Source organism: Gymnodraco acuticeps, unplaced genomic scaffold (genome assembly GCF_902827175.1).
Source record: "Gymnodraco acuticeps unplaced genomic scaffold, fGymAcu1.1, whole genome shotgun sequence".
Lineage (NCBI taxonomy): Eukaryota > Metazoa > Chordata > Actinopteri > Perciformes > Bathydraconidae > Gymnodraco > Gymnodraco acuticeps.
In genome coordinates, this window is record NW_022991219.1 from 2,578,380 (window position 1) to 2,592,158 (window position 13,779).

General features: G+C 39.3%; 2 protein-coding genes across 2 annotated transcripts in view; both read right to left on the reverse strand.

The window, feature by feature from the left end:
* Nucleotides 1-1,415: 1,415 nt before the first annotated feature.
* On the reverse strand, nucleotides 1,416-5,030 carry si:ch211-286b5.5 (uncharacterized protein LOC100003596 homolog). The gene is made up of 3 exons (XM_034239388.1): nucleotides 4,820-5,030; nucleotides 4,216-4,342; nucleotides 1,416-2,352 (listed from the first exon to the last, which is right to left on the reverse strand). The coding sequence occupies exons 1-2, from the start codon at nucleotides 4,907-4,909 to the stop codon at nucleotides 4,217-4,219; spliced, it is 216 nt and encodes a 71-aa protein (XP_034095279.1). The 5' UTR covers nucleotides 4,910-5,030; the 3' UTR covers nucleotides 1,416-2,352; nucleotide 4,216.
* Nucleotides 5,031-6,816: 1,786 nt separating this feature from the next.
* Nucleotides 6,817-13,779, reverse strand: part of LOC117561653 (uromodulin) — a 34,878-nt gene continuing 27,915 nt past the window's right edge. Inside the window, exons 2-10 of the mRNA XM_034239191.1 lie at nucleotides 11,259-11,372; nucleotides 11,062-11,153; nucleotides 9,996-10,751; nucleotides 9,142-9,449; nucleotides 8,865-9,016; nucleotides 8,095-8,337; nucleotides 7,381-7,540; nucleotides 7,210-7,285; nucleotides 6,817-7,103 (exon numbers count right to left, since the gene is read on the reverse strand). Of these exons, the coding sequence (XP_034095082.1) occupies nucleotides 7,084-7,103; nucleotides 7,210-7,285; nucleotides 7,381-7,540; nucleotides 8,095-8,337; nucleotides 8,865-9,016; nucleotides 9,142-9,449; nucleotides 9,996-10,751; nucleotides 11,062-11,125 (1,779 nt within the window). The 5' untranslated portion in view covers nucleotides 11,126-11,153; nucleotides 11,259-11,372 and the 3' untranslated portion in view covers nucleotides 6,817-7,083. The remainder of the gene's footprint in view (nucleotides 7,104-7,209; nucleotides 7,286-7,380; nucleotides 7,541-8,094; nucleotides 8,338-8,864; nucleotides 9,017-9,141; nucleotides 9,450-9,995; nucleotides 10,752-11,061; nucleotides 11,154-11,258; nucleotides 11,373-13,779) is intronic.

Sequence of the window (13,779 nt, forward strand, 5' to 3'; positions counted from 1 at the left end):
TTGCTTTTGCCCCAACATAAACTTGTGCACATGGTTTGAAAGTATTGTTGACTTTTTAAATAAGGAGCTGGAGGTGTTGTAGGCCCCATTTAAAGAAATATCCATGATTAGAAGAGAAAACTTGATAAGAGACACACTCAGCCTTTAAAAAAAGATGTTGCCACTCAAACTGATTTAAGTCAGAACATGGTCAGCATGTCATGTCACCTGTCAAGTAAATTAGAGAATGATATTGTGTTCTGCTACACACTACATGTATTACCTGGATTTGTTGTTGTTTTTCCATACATATATCAATAAATCATCTGAGAAGTCTTCCACGACCCTTTCTGTATACAAAATAACAACCTAGAAGTACAGAACATGCTGTTAATCGTCTGTGCTAATGGTGCTGCTTGTCAGCTATTATCCTGTGCATTTATGACACTGTGGCCAGATGTCCCCATAGTCTTTATTTGACCAAGTACATTTAGTCCAGCAGTTCACCAGCCTACAAAACAACAACCTTCACTTTACTTCCCTATATTTAGCTGCCTGAATCAGAATTAAATAAAAGACGTAGCAACCTTTTAATGTGACACTTTTTCCACCTGTTTGTGTGTTAGTAGCAACAATAAACTAAAAGCGTGTGAGTCATGAAGTCTCATTTATATTTGTGTGCTATAAAAGTGTTAAAAGGTAGGGATGCACTGGTGCGATACTGGTACAAATAACTGGGCTGGACCCTTTAGCATAAACTAACATTCAATATTACAATAAACTTATGTTAAATACTCACGATTCAAACTTTAGCAGAAATTTGCCCTTTAAACTTAATTTTGAATGGTGATGACCAATCAAACTATGCAGCTTAAAGTTCTTAGTGTGATTGGAAAAAGAAGCCCCAGTATTGCTGAAGTCATGTTGTGGGCTATGTATGTCTTCCTTTAGGGGGGTAGAATCTTTGTTTCAGTTTGAGCATGATGCTTTTTAGATAACTGGGTTAAGCAGAGTGCACAACTCTATGAAAGGGATCCTATTATGCTTTTTGGGGGTTTTGTCTTCCTGTAGTGCATTATTTAAGTTTCTGTGCATGTACATGCTCTGCAGAGGCTAGAATACCAAAGTTCCTTTCAGAGGGACTTTCTCTGCCCCCCTGCCTGAAATGCCTCCATTGGACTCCTCTGTTTACTTCTGTAATATTGACATCTCTGTGTAACACATGATAGGTTGGGCATCTTTAATCACTTGAGCAATCACAGAGCCAGCCAGCTAACCAATCAGAGCAGACTGGGCTCTGGTTTCAGACAGAGGGTGAAAAGCTTTGTCGTTTAGTGGGAAGATCACAAATTACTCAATTTTGCAGTTTTAGAAATAAGCCATCCATATTAAAAAGAGATTTTTCTTTATATTCAAAAATCACATACAACAATTAGTCAGTGTCCGAAAAGTTTAATTTTGAAAAGGTTGCCGACAGCAGCAAAGTTAGAAAAGATTAACGATGTCAAAAGTTTTGGTTAATTGGAATACGATTCCAGTGTGGAGAACGATCAATGCAACAAGTCACTGAAGCATGATTCATTCAATACAAACACTTTGTAAGTCTTGAGCAGATATATTAACATTGGCTGTTTGGCCATTTATATATTAAAAGTGATTTACATGAAATATGCTCCAGGTTTCCCTATCCAAACATTTGTAAGGCATGTGTTTTTAAATTAGAGGCAGAAACATAGAGGCTAACAATAGAAACCCTAAAAGTTAAAATGTTAAATATATACAGAATAGCGATGAAAGGACAAATGCCCTGCAGTGATATGATAAAGAGTACCATGTTGCTGTACCTTAGTTGAAGACACCAATCAATTTAGCTCAATAGCTACCACTTTATCTGTTGGCACACAATAAAATATAGTGTATATAAATATAACAGAACATGTTCTGATTCTTGAACAGCACCTGGTTTAAATTAATGTTTGACCTGCCATACAAAACAAAAGAGGAATTTGCATTTTCAGTAGCCAATGACATGGGTGGAATTTCACTGACAGGAGACGGGCACCATTTGGTCAGGAAAATTACAAAGACATGTTTAGTACTAGGTAAACCAAGAACGGCTTAATCATTAGTCAAGTTAGTGTCGATACATTTTTTTTTTAGATAACATTTAGAATTTGGCCCCGTTTTAAATGAAATTGATAGGACTTATGATACTATTACATTTGGCAAACAACTGGAGCAGTTCCCTCCCCCGAACCCATCAGTCCCATGTTGCATCATCCCAAGAGGAGCTGCTGGTCGACCTACAGCGACATCGAGTAGAAATGAAGAGAGCCTTCGCCGGGTAAATTCAGGAATCCTCCACCTTTCCTTCTGCAGTAGACACATAATTGGGAAAACTTAAACTAATAAGAAGTCAATACATTCATAGGCATTTTTCTCTGAAGACATTATATTTCACATTAGGGAAAACAAAGGAGTAAATAATAGAAATGAATCAAGCTTGTATGGTAATAATGTTAATCTGAATGGGGTTGTTTGTATAAGATTCAGGGAACATGGTGAAAGAAATATTCTAATATAAAAAAGTCGTAAAACAGCAAATATGTCTGTTACTTTAAGCCAGGATTAACTTAAATGCATGTCACCATCATCTGTTGTATAAGAACAAAAAAGTTCACCGAGTTCTGGACAGTAGCAATGTGTGATTAGACTAATCACTAGCAAGAACCATCAGATGTAAGGCACTTTTTTTGCTTGAAAAACAACTTAAAAAAGGTCACATGTCATGGCCATTTCTACTGATCATAATTCCATTGTTGAGGTATACTAGAATAGATTTACATTGTTCAATGTTCCAAACTCACATTGGTTTCTCATACAGCATCTCTGTATAGTATGTGTATTCACTCTGTCCTAAACGGCTTGTTGGAGCTCCTGCCCCCCCCTCCCTGTGAGCCCAGTGGCCGTCTGCGAGACAGCGAAACCCAGCCTGAAACACAGACACACCCGCAGCCTGGCTGGGAGTTTGTGTGTGTGCCCAGGCTGAGTTCACGCTGTCCCGCTCCTCGCAGCAGCGAGCCTCGCAACGTCCTGCCGAGTTTGTGTGTGTGAGGAAGTCCGCGGATTGGTCCAAACGTAACGGCTCCGCGGACATAACGGTAAGCAGATTGGTCCATTGTGACCAATCTGCGGAGCCGTTACGTCACTATACCCAAATACGTCACTACCAAGAAGTAAACAATGGAAAAAGAGAAATCCCCAACGAGGTGTTCTGGGGCAGCATAGACAAGTATTTTCTGTGTTAGAGTTGTACTCGCTACAGGGTGTACTTTGAGGGTTTGTGACTCTGCAGACCGTTTACATGCAGAAAAAGCTTCATAACACACAAGGGGACGGGTAATAACCAGAAAAGCATGACATGGGCCCTTTAAGCAAACAAATGAGAATCAAAGAAGTTGATAACCTTACTGAATAAGGAATAGTTTCCGCCTTATATAATTTGATTTAGATTAGAAACTGTAAAGGGGAAATGAAATTGGCTTTACAAGCAAGCATCCACGTCAATAAATGAAGTACATTAGAGCACAATGAAATAAATAGGGACAGAATCCGTACTGAAATAATAACTAAATTAATCAATTATTAGATTATTGCTTGGTCCAGCTTCAACAAGGTCCAGATTTTCTGTTTTCCTTAATTTATATCATTGTATTTTGTATTTCTTTTATTTATTCAATTTATTTATCAATTTTTTTTTTCTTCTGTATGTTTGAATATTGATAGTCACAAGCATCCACGTCAATAAATAAAGTACAGTAGAGCCCAATTAAATAAATAAGGTTCAGAATTGGAACTGACATAATAACTCAATCAATTATTAGATTAACTGAAGAATTCTTTGCAACTGTTTTCGTAATTGTTTATCTTTTATCATTGTGAAATCTTTCAAGCGAAACAATTTGCTTGGTCCAGCTTGTTTGGATTTTCTGCTTTTTCTCTATTTTATATAATTGTTTTTATTTTGAATGCTTTACTCCATAATCTAATAAAAAACATACACAAGACCTTTTCTACAAGTCTTGGTGGCACTTGGGGCTTTACAGCGCCTGCCTGAATTCAGCAGATTAATGTCAGTGTAAACTGTGAAGGTGTAATGAATTTCATCCCTAGTGTACTTATTTGCACAGCTTAACTCCCCAGCTGAAGCCTCAGTGTAGGGAAAAGCAGGCCTACCTCAGAACAGAGAGCAGGATTTAGGGGGTCTGAAGGGATTATCACTGGAGGGGACCCCGACCAGGAGGGGGTCTCTGGAGGCATTCTGCAGACAGAAGTTCCTCAGCTCAGCAGCGGCCTGGGACACCTGCAGAGCCAGACATGAGGAAACATAAACATGTACAGTTGTAATGCTCCAGCTGACCTGCTGTCAAACCTACACCACATAACTGCCACTGTTTTGCATATAATTTGCAAGCAACTTCACAATAAACGGATGGGTGTGTCTATTAAACGACACTTGAACAGAGTTATAACAGTGTTTCCTTCAGATAGCACACATTAAGAGGTTTAACTTTGATAAACGTGTCGACACTTTAAAGTGGTGACGCGCTTCCACAGACTGACAGCCTCTATAACGCGGAACAAACTGCTCGCTTAACTGTGGCTTCACTAACGTTTAGTTAACTACACAGGAGTTTATGAGTAACTTTAAAGAGCACTTTGTTGAAGACATGATGTAAGAGTCCACTTTGTGTCATTTCTGCAACCGTTTGTCTCCGCCATTCAGCAGTCTCTCGCCCAGTCTTCCGTGTTTGGGTGTCAGTGTTGAGGGGGTTCGTACCTTGATCCTCCGGATGCTGGCCTCTAACCGGAGCTGCTTCACGGTCCGCTGTGCGATGATTAAGTTGTTGCTGGCGTTGTTGTTGGACATGACGACGGTTGTTGGCGGAGAAAAGTTGAGGGCTACTTTATCTAGACGGCCACCACCGAGCGGAAATTAGACCCAACTGCTCTAAACCCGACTGGGAAACATCGCTCAGCCACTGCCCCGCCCCCTGTGGGCCAGCGAGACATTCTATTGGAGGTTTGGCCTGTCATTTATAAGTGATGTTACCGCCCCCTGCATACAGCATGAGTTTCCTAGAAAGCAGAGCTGTGTATACTGTGACCTTCAGCTGCAGGGTAAACAACCACAACACAGTGTTAAATCACCACCTCATTTCCCTAGAAGTTTGATACTATTTCTCTCAAAACATTAAATGAGGAAACATTTTGTGGTGGGATTCATTTCACACGATTGCACTGTAGTGTTAAATAACTCAAATAACCAGAGAAGCAAGCAAGTGAAGGCTAGTTCACTAGGTTAGTCAATACCATACACTTTGGGCTCTGGTGGAAGAAGTAATCAGAACCTTTTTAAAAGTAAAAGTATCAGTAACAGAATACAATTATCTTAATTGAATGGTTCTTCATTTTAAACATGAATAAAGCCTCAAAACATTCTTAAAGTGCCAAAATAAAGGAATACATTAAGCAGAAAAATAGATTCAATCACCACACTTTTTTAGTATTAATATGAATCTGTTAATTAACTGAATAACGCCTGTATCTATACTTTGATGTTACAACGTAAATGTCTAAGAGTAATTCTGATTCTGATCCTGACTTATTTGCTTTTTTCAGAGGTTTAAACCTCACCTTATTTATCATTCATGTTCTTACTCAGTTTGACTGAAATTGTAAATGGACCAAGTTTTTTTTATCACATAAAAGTCAAAGGAATAAGTACAGACATACCGTGTTTACATGTCATTAGAAACTCCACAATTAATCTATAAGGGCCAACCCTTTTGAACAAGATAGTGTGTTATATAGGTTTGTGTGCATGTCAATGCACAATGCAAAGGCTAGAATCCCAACATTCCCTCCAGAGGGAGTTTCTCCCCCCCCCCCCCTGCCTGAAACACCTCCATTGGACCCCTTTGTTAACTTATAAACACAGTAACATCACTATGTAACACTGGCACTTCTATTGGCTAGCGCTCCAACACATTATACGTGATAGGGTGAGGACATCCGAGATTGACCAATCCCAACAGAGTCGGCCAGCTAACCAATCACAGCAGACTGGGCTCTGGTTTCAGACATAGGGTGAAAAGAGGTGCTGCAGCACAGGCAGTATGAAAAAAATAAAGAGCTTTTTGAGCATTAAATAATGTAAACATGTCACAGTAGACACAAAATACAAAAATGAACCTGACATGTAGCATTATATGTCCTCTTTAAATGATATCCATTTGAGGTACATAATACGGAAAAACATCATTTATTTTTACCTTCCTTTACTAGCGTTGCTCTGTATTAATCACATGACATAAGTATGTAACTTCACTCACTGAAGATAATTACTCATATCTGTGTCCGACTTGGTCTCTGGTTGATGTGACTGTTACTATAATAAACATGAGTAGTGGATGAATTGTTATTTCAACCCAATAATGCTTTCAAAGGAAAGTCTGGGGATCATCAAAGTGATTACAGATCCTCCTGACCTGGCAAACTATAACAATTAGAGAAAACTGTTGCTGTTACATTTAGTGAGTTCCATTCTCACATGGTAAAAAGGGTTAGGGCTTTATCCAGTCTTTACGGCCCTCAAAACTATTTAACATTTACAAATCATCATTTATACAGAGCAATGTGCCACGTGTGTCAATTTTAGAGCTAACATTGACACACATTGACACACAATTTAACTTTAAGTTGTTATGTGGATCTTCAGTTCCTATTTATGAAAATGCTTTTCATTTTTCAAATACTTATTTCACACAGGAGTATTCATATTGAAATTCTTTTATTTTAATAACCAGAAACATGACATATTATGTATAACATTATCCAGATATGAAATGACTCATAACATGATGAAAGATCACCCAGCCCTTTTAATCACCCCTATCAAAAACGGATGACAAAATCTTTACAAAGGAGATATAATCAATGATCGATACAAAGTATGTTAACATTCATTATACATGTGACACCAGTTCTACTAATCTTGTAAAAACATCTTGAAACAAAACACGGTCACAGTATGTTATCAGCTCACTCGGTTGCCTTTTCCCCTGAAGATATATAAGAGAGAAAGAAAGAAGAAACATGGTTATTAATGCCATACATTTCTTTGTGTTTGAACACAAGCCATGACACTAAGTTGTAAGTCATACTCACAAAGGATTGGTCCAACGGTGATGGTTTCCAGATGCTCAGAGTTGGAAACAGAGCGATAGTTCCTATGTGTGCAGGGCTATGGGTGGTGGGAGAAGTTGGAGAAAATACGATTAAAACCAGAACAAGGGGCATTTGTGATGAATTATTGATGAAGTGAAATGAGTGACTTACTGGAACACAGGAGCTGGTTCTCCGATCACACAGGCTGAGGCTGCAGTGAAGGTACAGGTCTCTGTACTCATGCTGCAGCAGGAAGAACAGGGAAGAGAAACGAGCCTGGAGAGAAGCGCCGCTCTCCACCACGGACACCTGTCTGCGGTCAGCAGGACACCTGGGAGACAGCGCCATCACACATCACTACATTCAACTTCCTGACATTTATTTTAGACCACATGGAACAGGACTAAGAGCAGTAGTGAAATAAGTACTCAGATCTTAACTAAGAAAAAATACATTATACATACTCTGTTACAAGTCTAGCATTCAGAATCTTAATTTCTTTAAGTACAAAAACATTGGCCCCAAACGTACCAAAAGTAAAAGTGCTCAAAATGCAGAATATCCCTTAAAAAAAACTATATATATTAAATTACTTGATTATAATTGATGCATTTATGTGTCTGTCACATCTGGTTAATATGGAGCTAGTTTGAATTAATTTGCATATGACCATAATTGTATGTCAATGTTTATTTATTAGTTGTTTTATATTTTGTATTCTCTTGTATCTGAATATGTTAGGCAACTAATCGTAATAGCTTCCAAAGTGTAATGGAGTAGAAGTATAAAGTAGTACTCAGGTAAAGTCCAAGTACCTAAATTGTGTACTCAAGTAATTGAGTGAATGTACTTTAAATTGCAGCCCTGCTGTAAAGGAGTACTAACTTTCTGTGGATGAGAGGGTACTGCTCGGGGTTGTGAGGGTTTGATAAGTGCGTGGCGTAGCAGTCCTCCAGAACAACAGCAAAGCTTGGATCTGTCTCCTCCACCGAGACGCCCACGTACAGCGGGGAGCCAACCGGCAGGGTGACCAGGCCTGCAGGATACTTCTCTGAGAAGCTGGAGTCGTGGAACAGAGACATGGAGGCCTTTGCTCTGGAACCAGAGCCTGTAATAGCACCTTTCAGCCTGTGGAGAAAAACATGTTTGTCTTTTTGTCATCTCACACAACTATTTTCACCATTGTGTAAAGACTCTTCAGATCCATCCTTTTTACGTGTATCAAGAATGCTATAATACCATAATGGACACAAGAGCTTCACTATTCTGGTCAAAGTCATTTAACCCTCCTGCGTGTTCGTTTCTCCCCCCTTACTTTGGTGTTCCGAGTCAAAGAAAAACACTGAAAATGTATTCCAAAATGTACAATTTGTCTATTTGTGAGTGTGTACTATCTGACAGAGGAACATAATCTACGGTTACCCATTCATTTATTTTTGACAGGGAACATAGGTGTTAGAAAGTTGACTAAACCACTCAAAATTGGTGGTATACAGCCATTTGATTTGTTCAAATGGCAAGTGTGGAGGATATTATAAGGCCTTGAGGCAATCAAATGTAAAACACAATGATTATGATTATATTATGATTGAAGAAAGTAAAGTAAATCAGTCAGATTTGACCCAAACATGACAGGAGGGTTAAAGGCTACTTACTCTAGGAATGGCCTGACAGCCACATCCATGCTGCTGTGTGTGTCCAGGGGAAACACGCAGGTGAAGGGCACACTCAGAGGATGGACGAAGGAGGAGTTGCTCTTCGGGTAGATGAACAAACTATTGGAGTAGATGGCATGTGTGCTGTTGGTCTGAAAGACAAAGGATAATCACGTTTTTGCAGTTCTATGCTTCAGTTGGCTTGAGAGGATGTGCTATTAGCAGCAGCATGACTGGATCAGGTTTACAGCAAAACACATTAACAGCAATTCTTTACCTTCAAAATGTTTCCACAGACACCGGCTCTGGTCTCCACTTCGTACCACACTACATTATCACGCACTGTGAACCGGGAGCAGTTGAGCGTTGCCAGGTTTCCAGAGAGAGGGTTCAAACCAGAGGATGTAAGGCTGTCCACATCCAGCCCAACTTGAAGCGTCTCACGGCCACACATCAGCTGAGAAGGCTGATTGGGTGCCTCAGTGGAGCTGAAGGTCTCAGTTGTTGTATCCGGTGCATGGGTGAGGGGCTCAGTTATGAGCTCAGGTGTGGTTGTTACAACTTCAGGGGCTGGTCCCTTCACCTCTGTTTCAAAAAAAGAATTTAAATGAATTGGTTTGGACATCATATTTAAAACCAATAGGAGAATAATGTCTTCTTGATACGTTTAAAACACTTAAATTAGACATATTATGTTAATTTTAAGGTTCATATTGGGTTTCAGGGTTTCTACTAAAAGATGCTAACATGGTTCTATGTTTAAATGTTCCATTATTTGTTCTCATACTGTGTATCTGAATATACTGTAGCTGTGTTCACCCTCTTTCTGAAATGCTCAGTTTTGGCGCCTGTCTCTTTAAACCCCCTTTGTGAAAAAGTCCAGTCTGCTCTGATTGGTTGGCAAGAAACATATGCTGCACCCTTACAAAGGTAGTTTTAAAGCCATAGGTGGACATACTCAGATGGGGGGGAAGTATACTCTAATTATCCTGCATGTAACATAGGGATGGGTTCCAAATCTGGCATTATGAATCTCATGTTTTCTGACCAGCCCACAGAAAAAAACGGACTGGATTGTCCTATTTCCTGTGCGTACCCAAACACTGAAAGACGTTTGAAATGGACCACTACCTGCACAGTAAGCAAGGCAGCATGTGGATGGCCTCACGAGTTTGTAGACGTAGAAGTTTCCAGGGCAGAGCTTGACCTGGATGTCTGTCTCATAACTGCAGCATTTGTCTTCGAAGGCAGCACACACCTTACGATTTACAATCTCATTTGACTCTGTGGGATGAGCTTTTGTCATCCACATGGGAGCATCAGTTCCACACCTGTGGCTACCTAAACATCTCTCTGGAAGCTGAGCACTTTCTCTGCCCAGATACATGCGATACCAGCCTTTCCATCTGATATTTCGGTCACAGCGTGGGCGGTTAATCACTGTGTTATTAGTTGAACGCCACTCATCATTCAGTTTGGTGTACTGATCACAGGGGTCAGCACAGCGAGAGCCATGACCATCGATGCAGTCCATGCCCCTGGGACAATCAGAGCATCCAGAGTGGAACAGGACAGTTTGGGTGGAGGGCTCCAGGCATGCAAAGGACCCCGGGGTGTTTTGGCAGACCTGGCGTGGGGTGCAGGGTGACTCTGAGAGGGAGCACTCGTCAGTGTCCACACAGCCCATGTCTGCTGACCACTGATAACCTTGGCTACAGCAAGAGGAGTCGCTGCAGAGCTTTGCATCGAGGCAGGTGAGCCCATCGCCTACAAAGCCATCTTTACACACACAAGAGTACGCCTGGCTGGTGAAGGAGTCGCCTCTTTCCCGTGTCTTCAGGCAGTTGGCTTCATCATGACAAGAGTCACAGCCGGAGGCAATTGTCCCTATCAAAAGGATGATTTGATGAATGCATGATGAAGCTATTACATGCAATTGCAATGCATTTCCGTATGCAGATTAAGAGTAATCGGTGTCGAGGTGTTCTATGATAACACAAAAAGTCTAATCTTTTAGTGATACCTTTAGAATTACATCAGAAGTGGGTGATTGCCATTTTTTATATTTAATGTAGATATCTGTTGTTAACAATATAACCACAATTTGTTTTTATCTTTTAGTTTTCTTCATTTTTCGGGAGTACAATCACACAGCAAACATGAGATTACAGAGATAAAAAGATATCAGATGGGTTACCTGAAGTGCTTCCTGAAAGAATCTGCAGAATTAGGGCCAAAATCAACCCCGCTGGCAACCCCATTATGGATCAAAACCACGACGCAAACCTGCTGAAAAAGACAAAAAAGAGAGACCTTTATTAATACATTACAACCACATTTGAAATGATGTTGATATGCATTAAAAAGTACCAATCCGTCAGCGTTAATACTCACCTTAGAGAGACTGTGTGGGAATTCAGGAGTTGGTGAAGAAGTTGTAGGTGTATTCTCAAAGTGTGAGCATTTATAGGGCTCCTGGAGCATTCAAAGAACCAGATGAAGCAATCACTGTTGAATTACATAAATGGGTCCTTTATTCGAGTGACAGCTAAAGAGTTACTTATTGCTCAAAAGAATACAAAATTAAGATGCAATTCAAACAGAACTGACACACCAACAAAGTCCTGAGTCGATAGATTTTATGGTACCATAATCAATCTCAAGACGGTGTTCAAACATAAAGACAGGTCTTCATAAGTTTGTACATTACAGACTTGAGTGGCCAATCTATAACAACCTTTTGTCAACAGCAGGGACTTAATAGGAAAAAGAACATCACGTTTTTTCCTGTGGAGCTCTTTAACTAACGCTTTTACTCATTTTGATCTAAAAAATGACACTGGCATCCATTTCTAGAAATGGTAAACGGACCATGAATAAGATTATTATGTCCAAAGAAGAAGAACTGAGACAGTTGTACATGTCATTTGAATCTCAGGCATGATTGAAACTTTTCCGGGGCGGTGGTGGTGAAGTCGATAGGGACTTGGCTTGGCAACTGGAAGGTCACCAGTACAAGTCTCGGCAAGACCAAGTGCTACCGAGGTGTCCTTGAGCAAGGCACCGTTCAAAAATAGCAGCACACTGCTCCTAACACTAGGATGGGTCAAATGCAGAGAAACAATTTCCCCACAGGGATTAATAAAGTATATTAAAAAAAACTGGCTCTGCTCACATAGGCAGATTATGAGATGATGGACCCCCGGGCACCGACGTGCAAAAGGCCCCACCAGCTCTACAACAAACTGTAGGAACAAGACACATACACTGAATCAGAATCAAGTTTATTGCCAGGTACGTTTACACAAGGAATTTGCTTTGATGTCTGGTGATGCAAACATAAACTATCTAAGAAAAAATGTTGCAATAGTAGGTCAAAAATATAAAGATAATACAAAGAAGTATTTTTAGGAAACGATTTAGCATTAAAAAAATAATAAAGACATGTATTTACAAATTTAAATTAAAATGTACTAAGAACCTTAAAAGCTAAAAAATAGAAATACAAAAAACTGTAGAACGATGAATAAACGACAAAATATGGCAACCTACAGTGAATTATATTTTAAAGTGGAGGGCTGTTAAGATAGTTGTTAAGCTTCTCTTTGTGGTTGTTTTGCTGCTTTTTGAAATCATTTAGAGTCTCTTTGTGTGTGTTTGCAGCTATTTTGAAATTCTTTGTAGTTGTTTTGGCCTTTTTTTATCTTCTTGTCGGCCTCTTTCATCTCTGTGGTCATTTGAGTCTCTTCCTGGTTAGTACAGGTCTCTTTGAGTGACATGGGTGAAGGACTTCACCAATCCATCCATGACAGATCGTCTAATAAGCAACCGTTAGTCCGATGTTGGACCCCATCTAATATATCTGCATTATGTATTATCTAGCTTTGAATTTTTTTTTTTTTAATCAAGCAAGATTCCTTCAAATGAGAGATCTTGCACAGCAGGAACGAGCATGAAGGAAACAGCACAATAGTAATTTGCTGTGTCTTTTTTATCATATTCCTGTGTCACTTCCTATTAAATGAAATCAGTGTGGCTCGTCCTGTAATTTTGTTCATCATATTTATAAACGTTCTTCCTTTTTAGATAAATAGTTGACTAAGAGCTTTGTTCAACAAGAGCACTGATAATATTGTACAGCACGTAAAGTACCATTTAGCTGCAGTATGCTGAACATCTTACAAAGCAATCTAAACACTTCTTTGACGAGTCAGGCACCATGCAAAAAACTAAGCCTTACTCAAATACAACTTTCAATAACGCAGTCATAAAACTGCTATAAAGAGCTCATACGGTTTGTGTACTTCTCAGGATGGATTGAGTACATTAGCTCAAACACCTTCACTGATAATGAGTCCAACACTTCAAAGCAACAGTGAAGAACAGAACATGTGACTGCATTTTCTTTTTTCATAAAAAGTTATGTTTGACTTTTTAATTAAAAAACCTTCTGGGCTCCATGAATGACAAAGGAAAATTGTATTCTAACATTCCTTTACTAGCTTAGCTCCGACATCATTTGATATAAGTATGTAACTTCTGACTCAAAATCTCAGCAAATTTCTTTTATGTGGATTTTGTGGATTTGATTTTGTGATTCAGACTTGATTTACCATCTGACCACATAACAATTTTACACCATTTTGGTGAGGAATGCAAAGAAATGGACTAAATTGGCATTTTGATCAATGATGGTTCCAGAGGACAAGTCATGGGATCATCTAAGACTGTTAACAGATCTTCCTGACATTGCAAAACAAACACAAATATAATAAAAAATATCCACCTCATGACACAATAGATAAAAATAGTATACATATCACATGAGATAAATCAAAGAAAGTCATTATTGGTTTCCCAACACTCATGATTTATTTAATTTGAGAAACTCCACAAAGAGTCATGCAAAATCCAC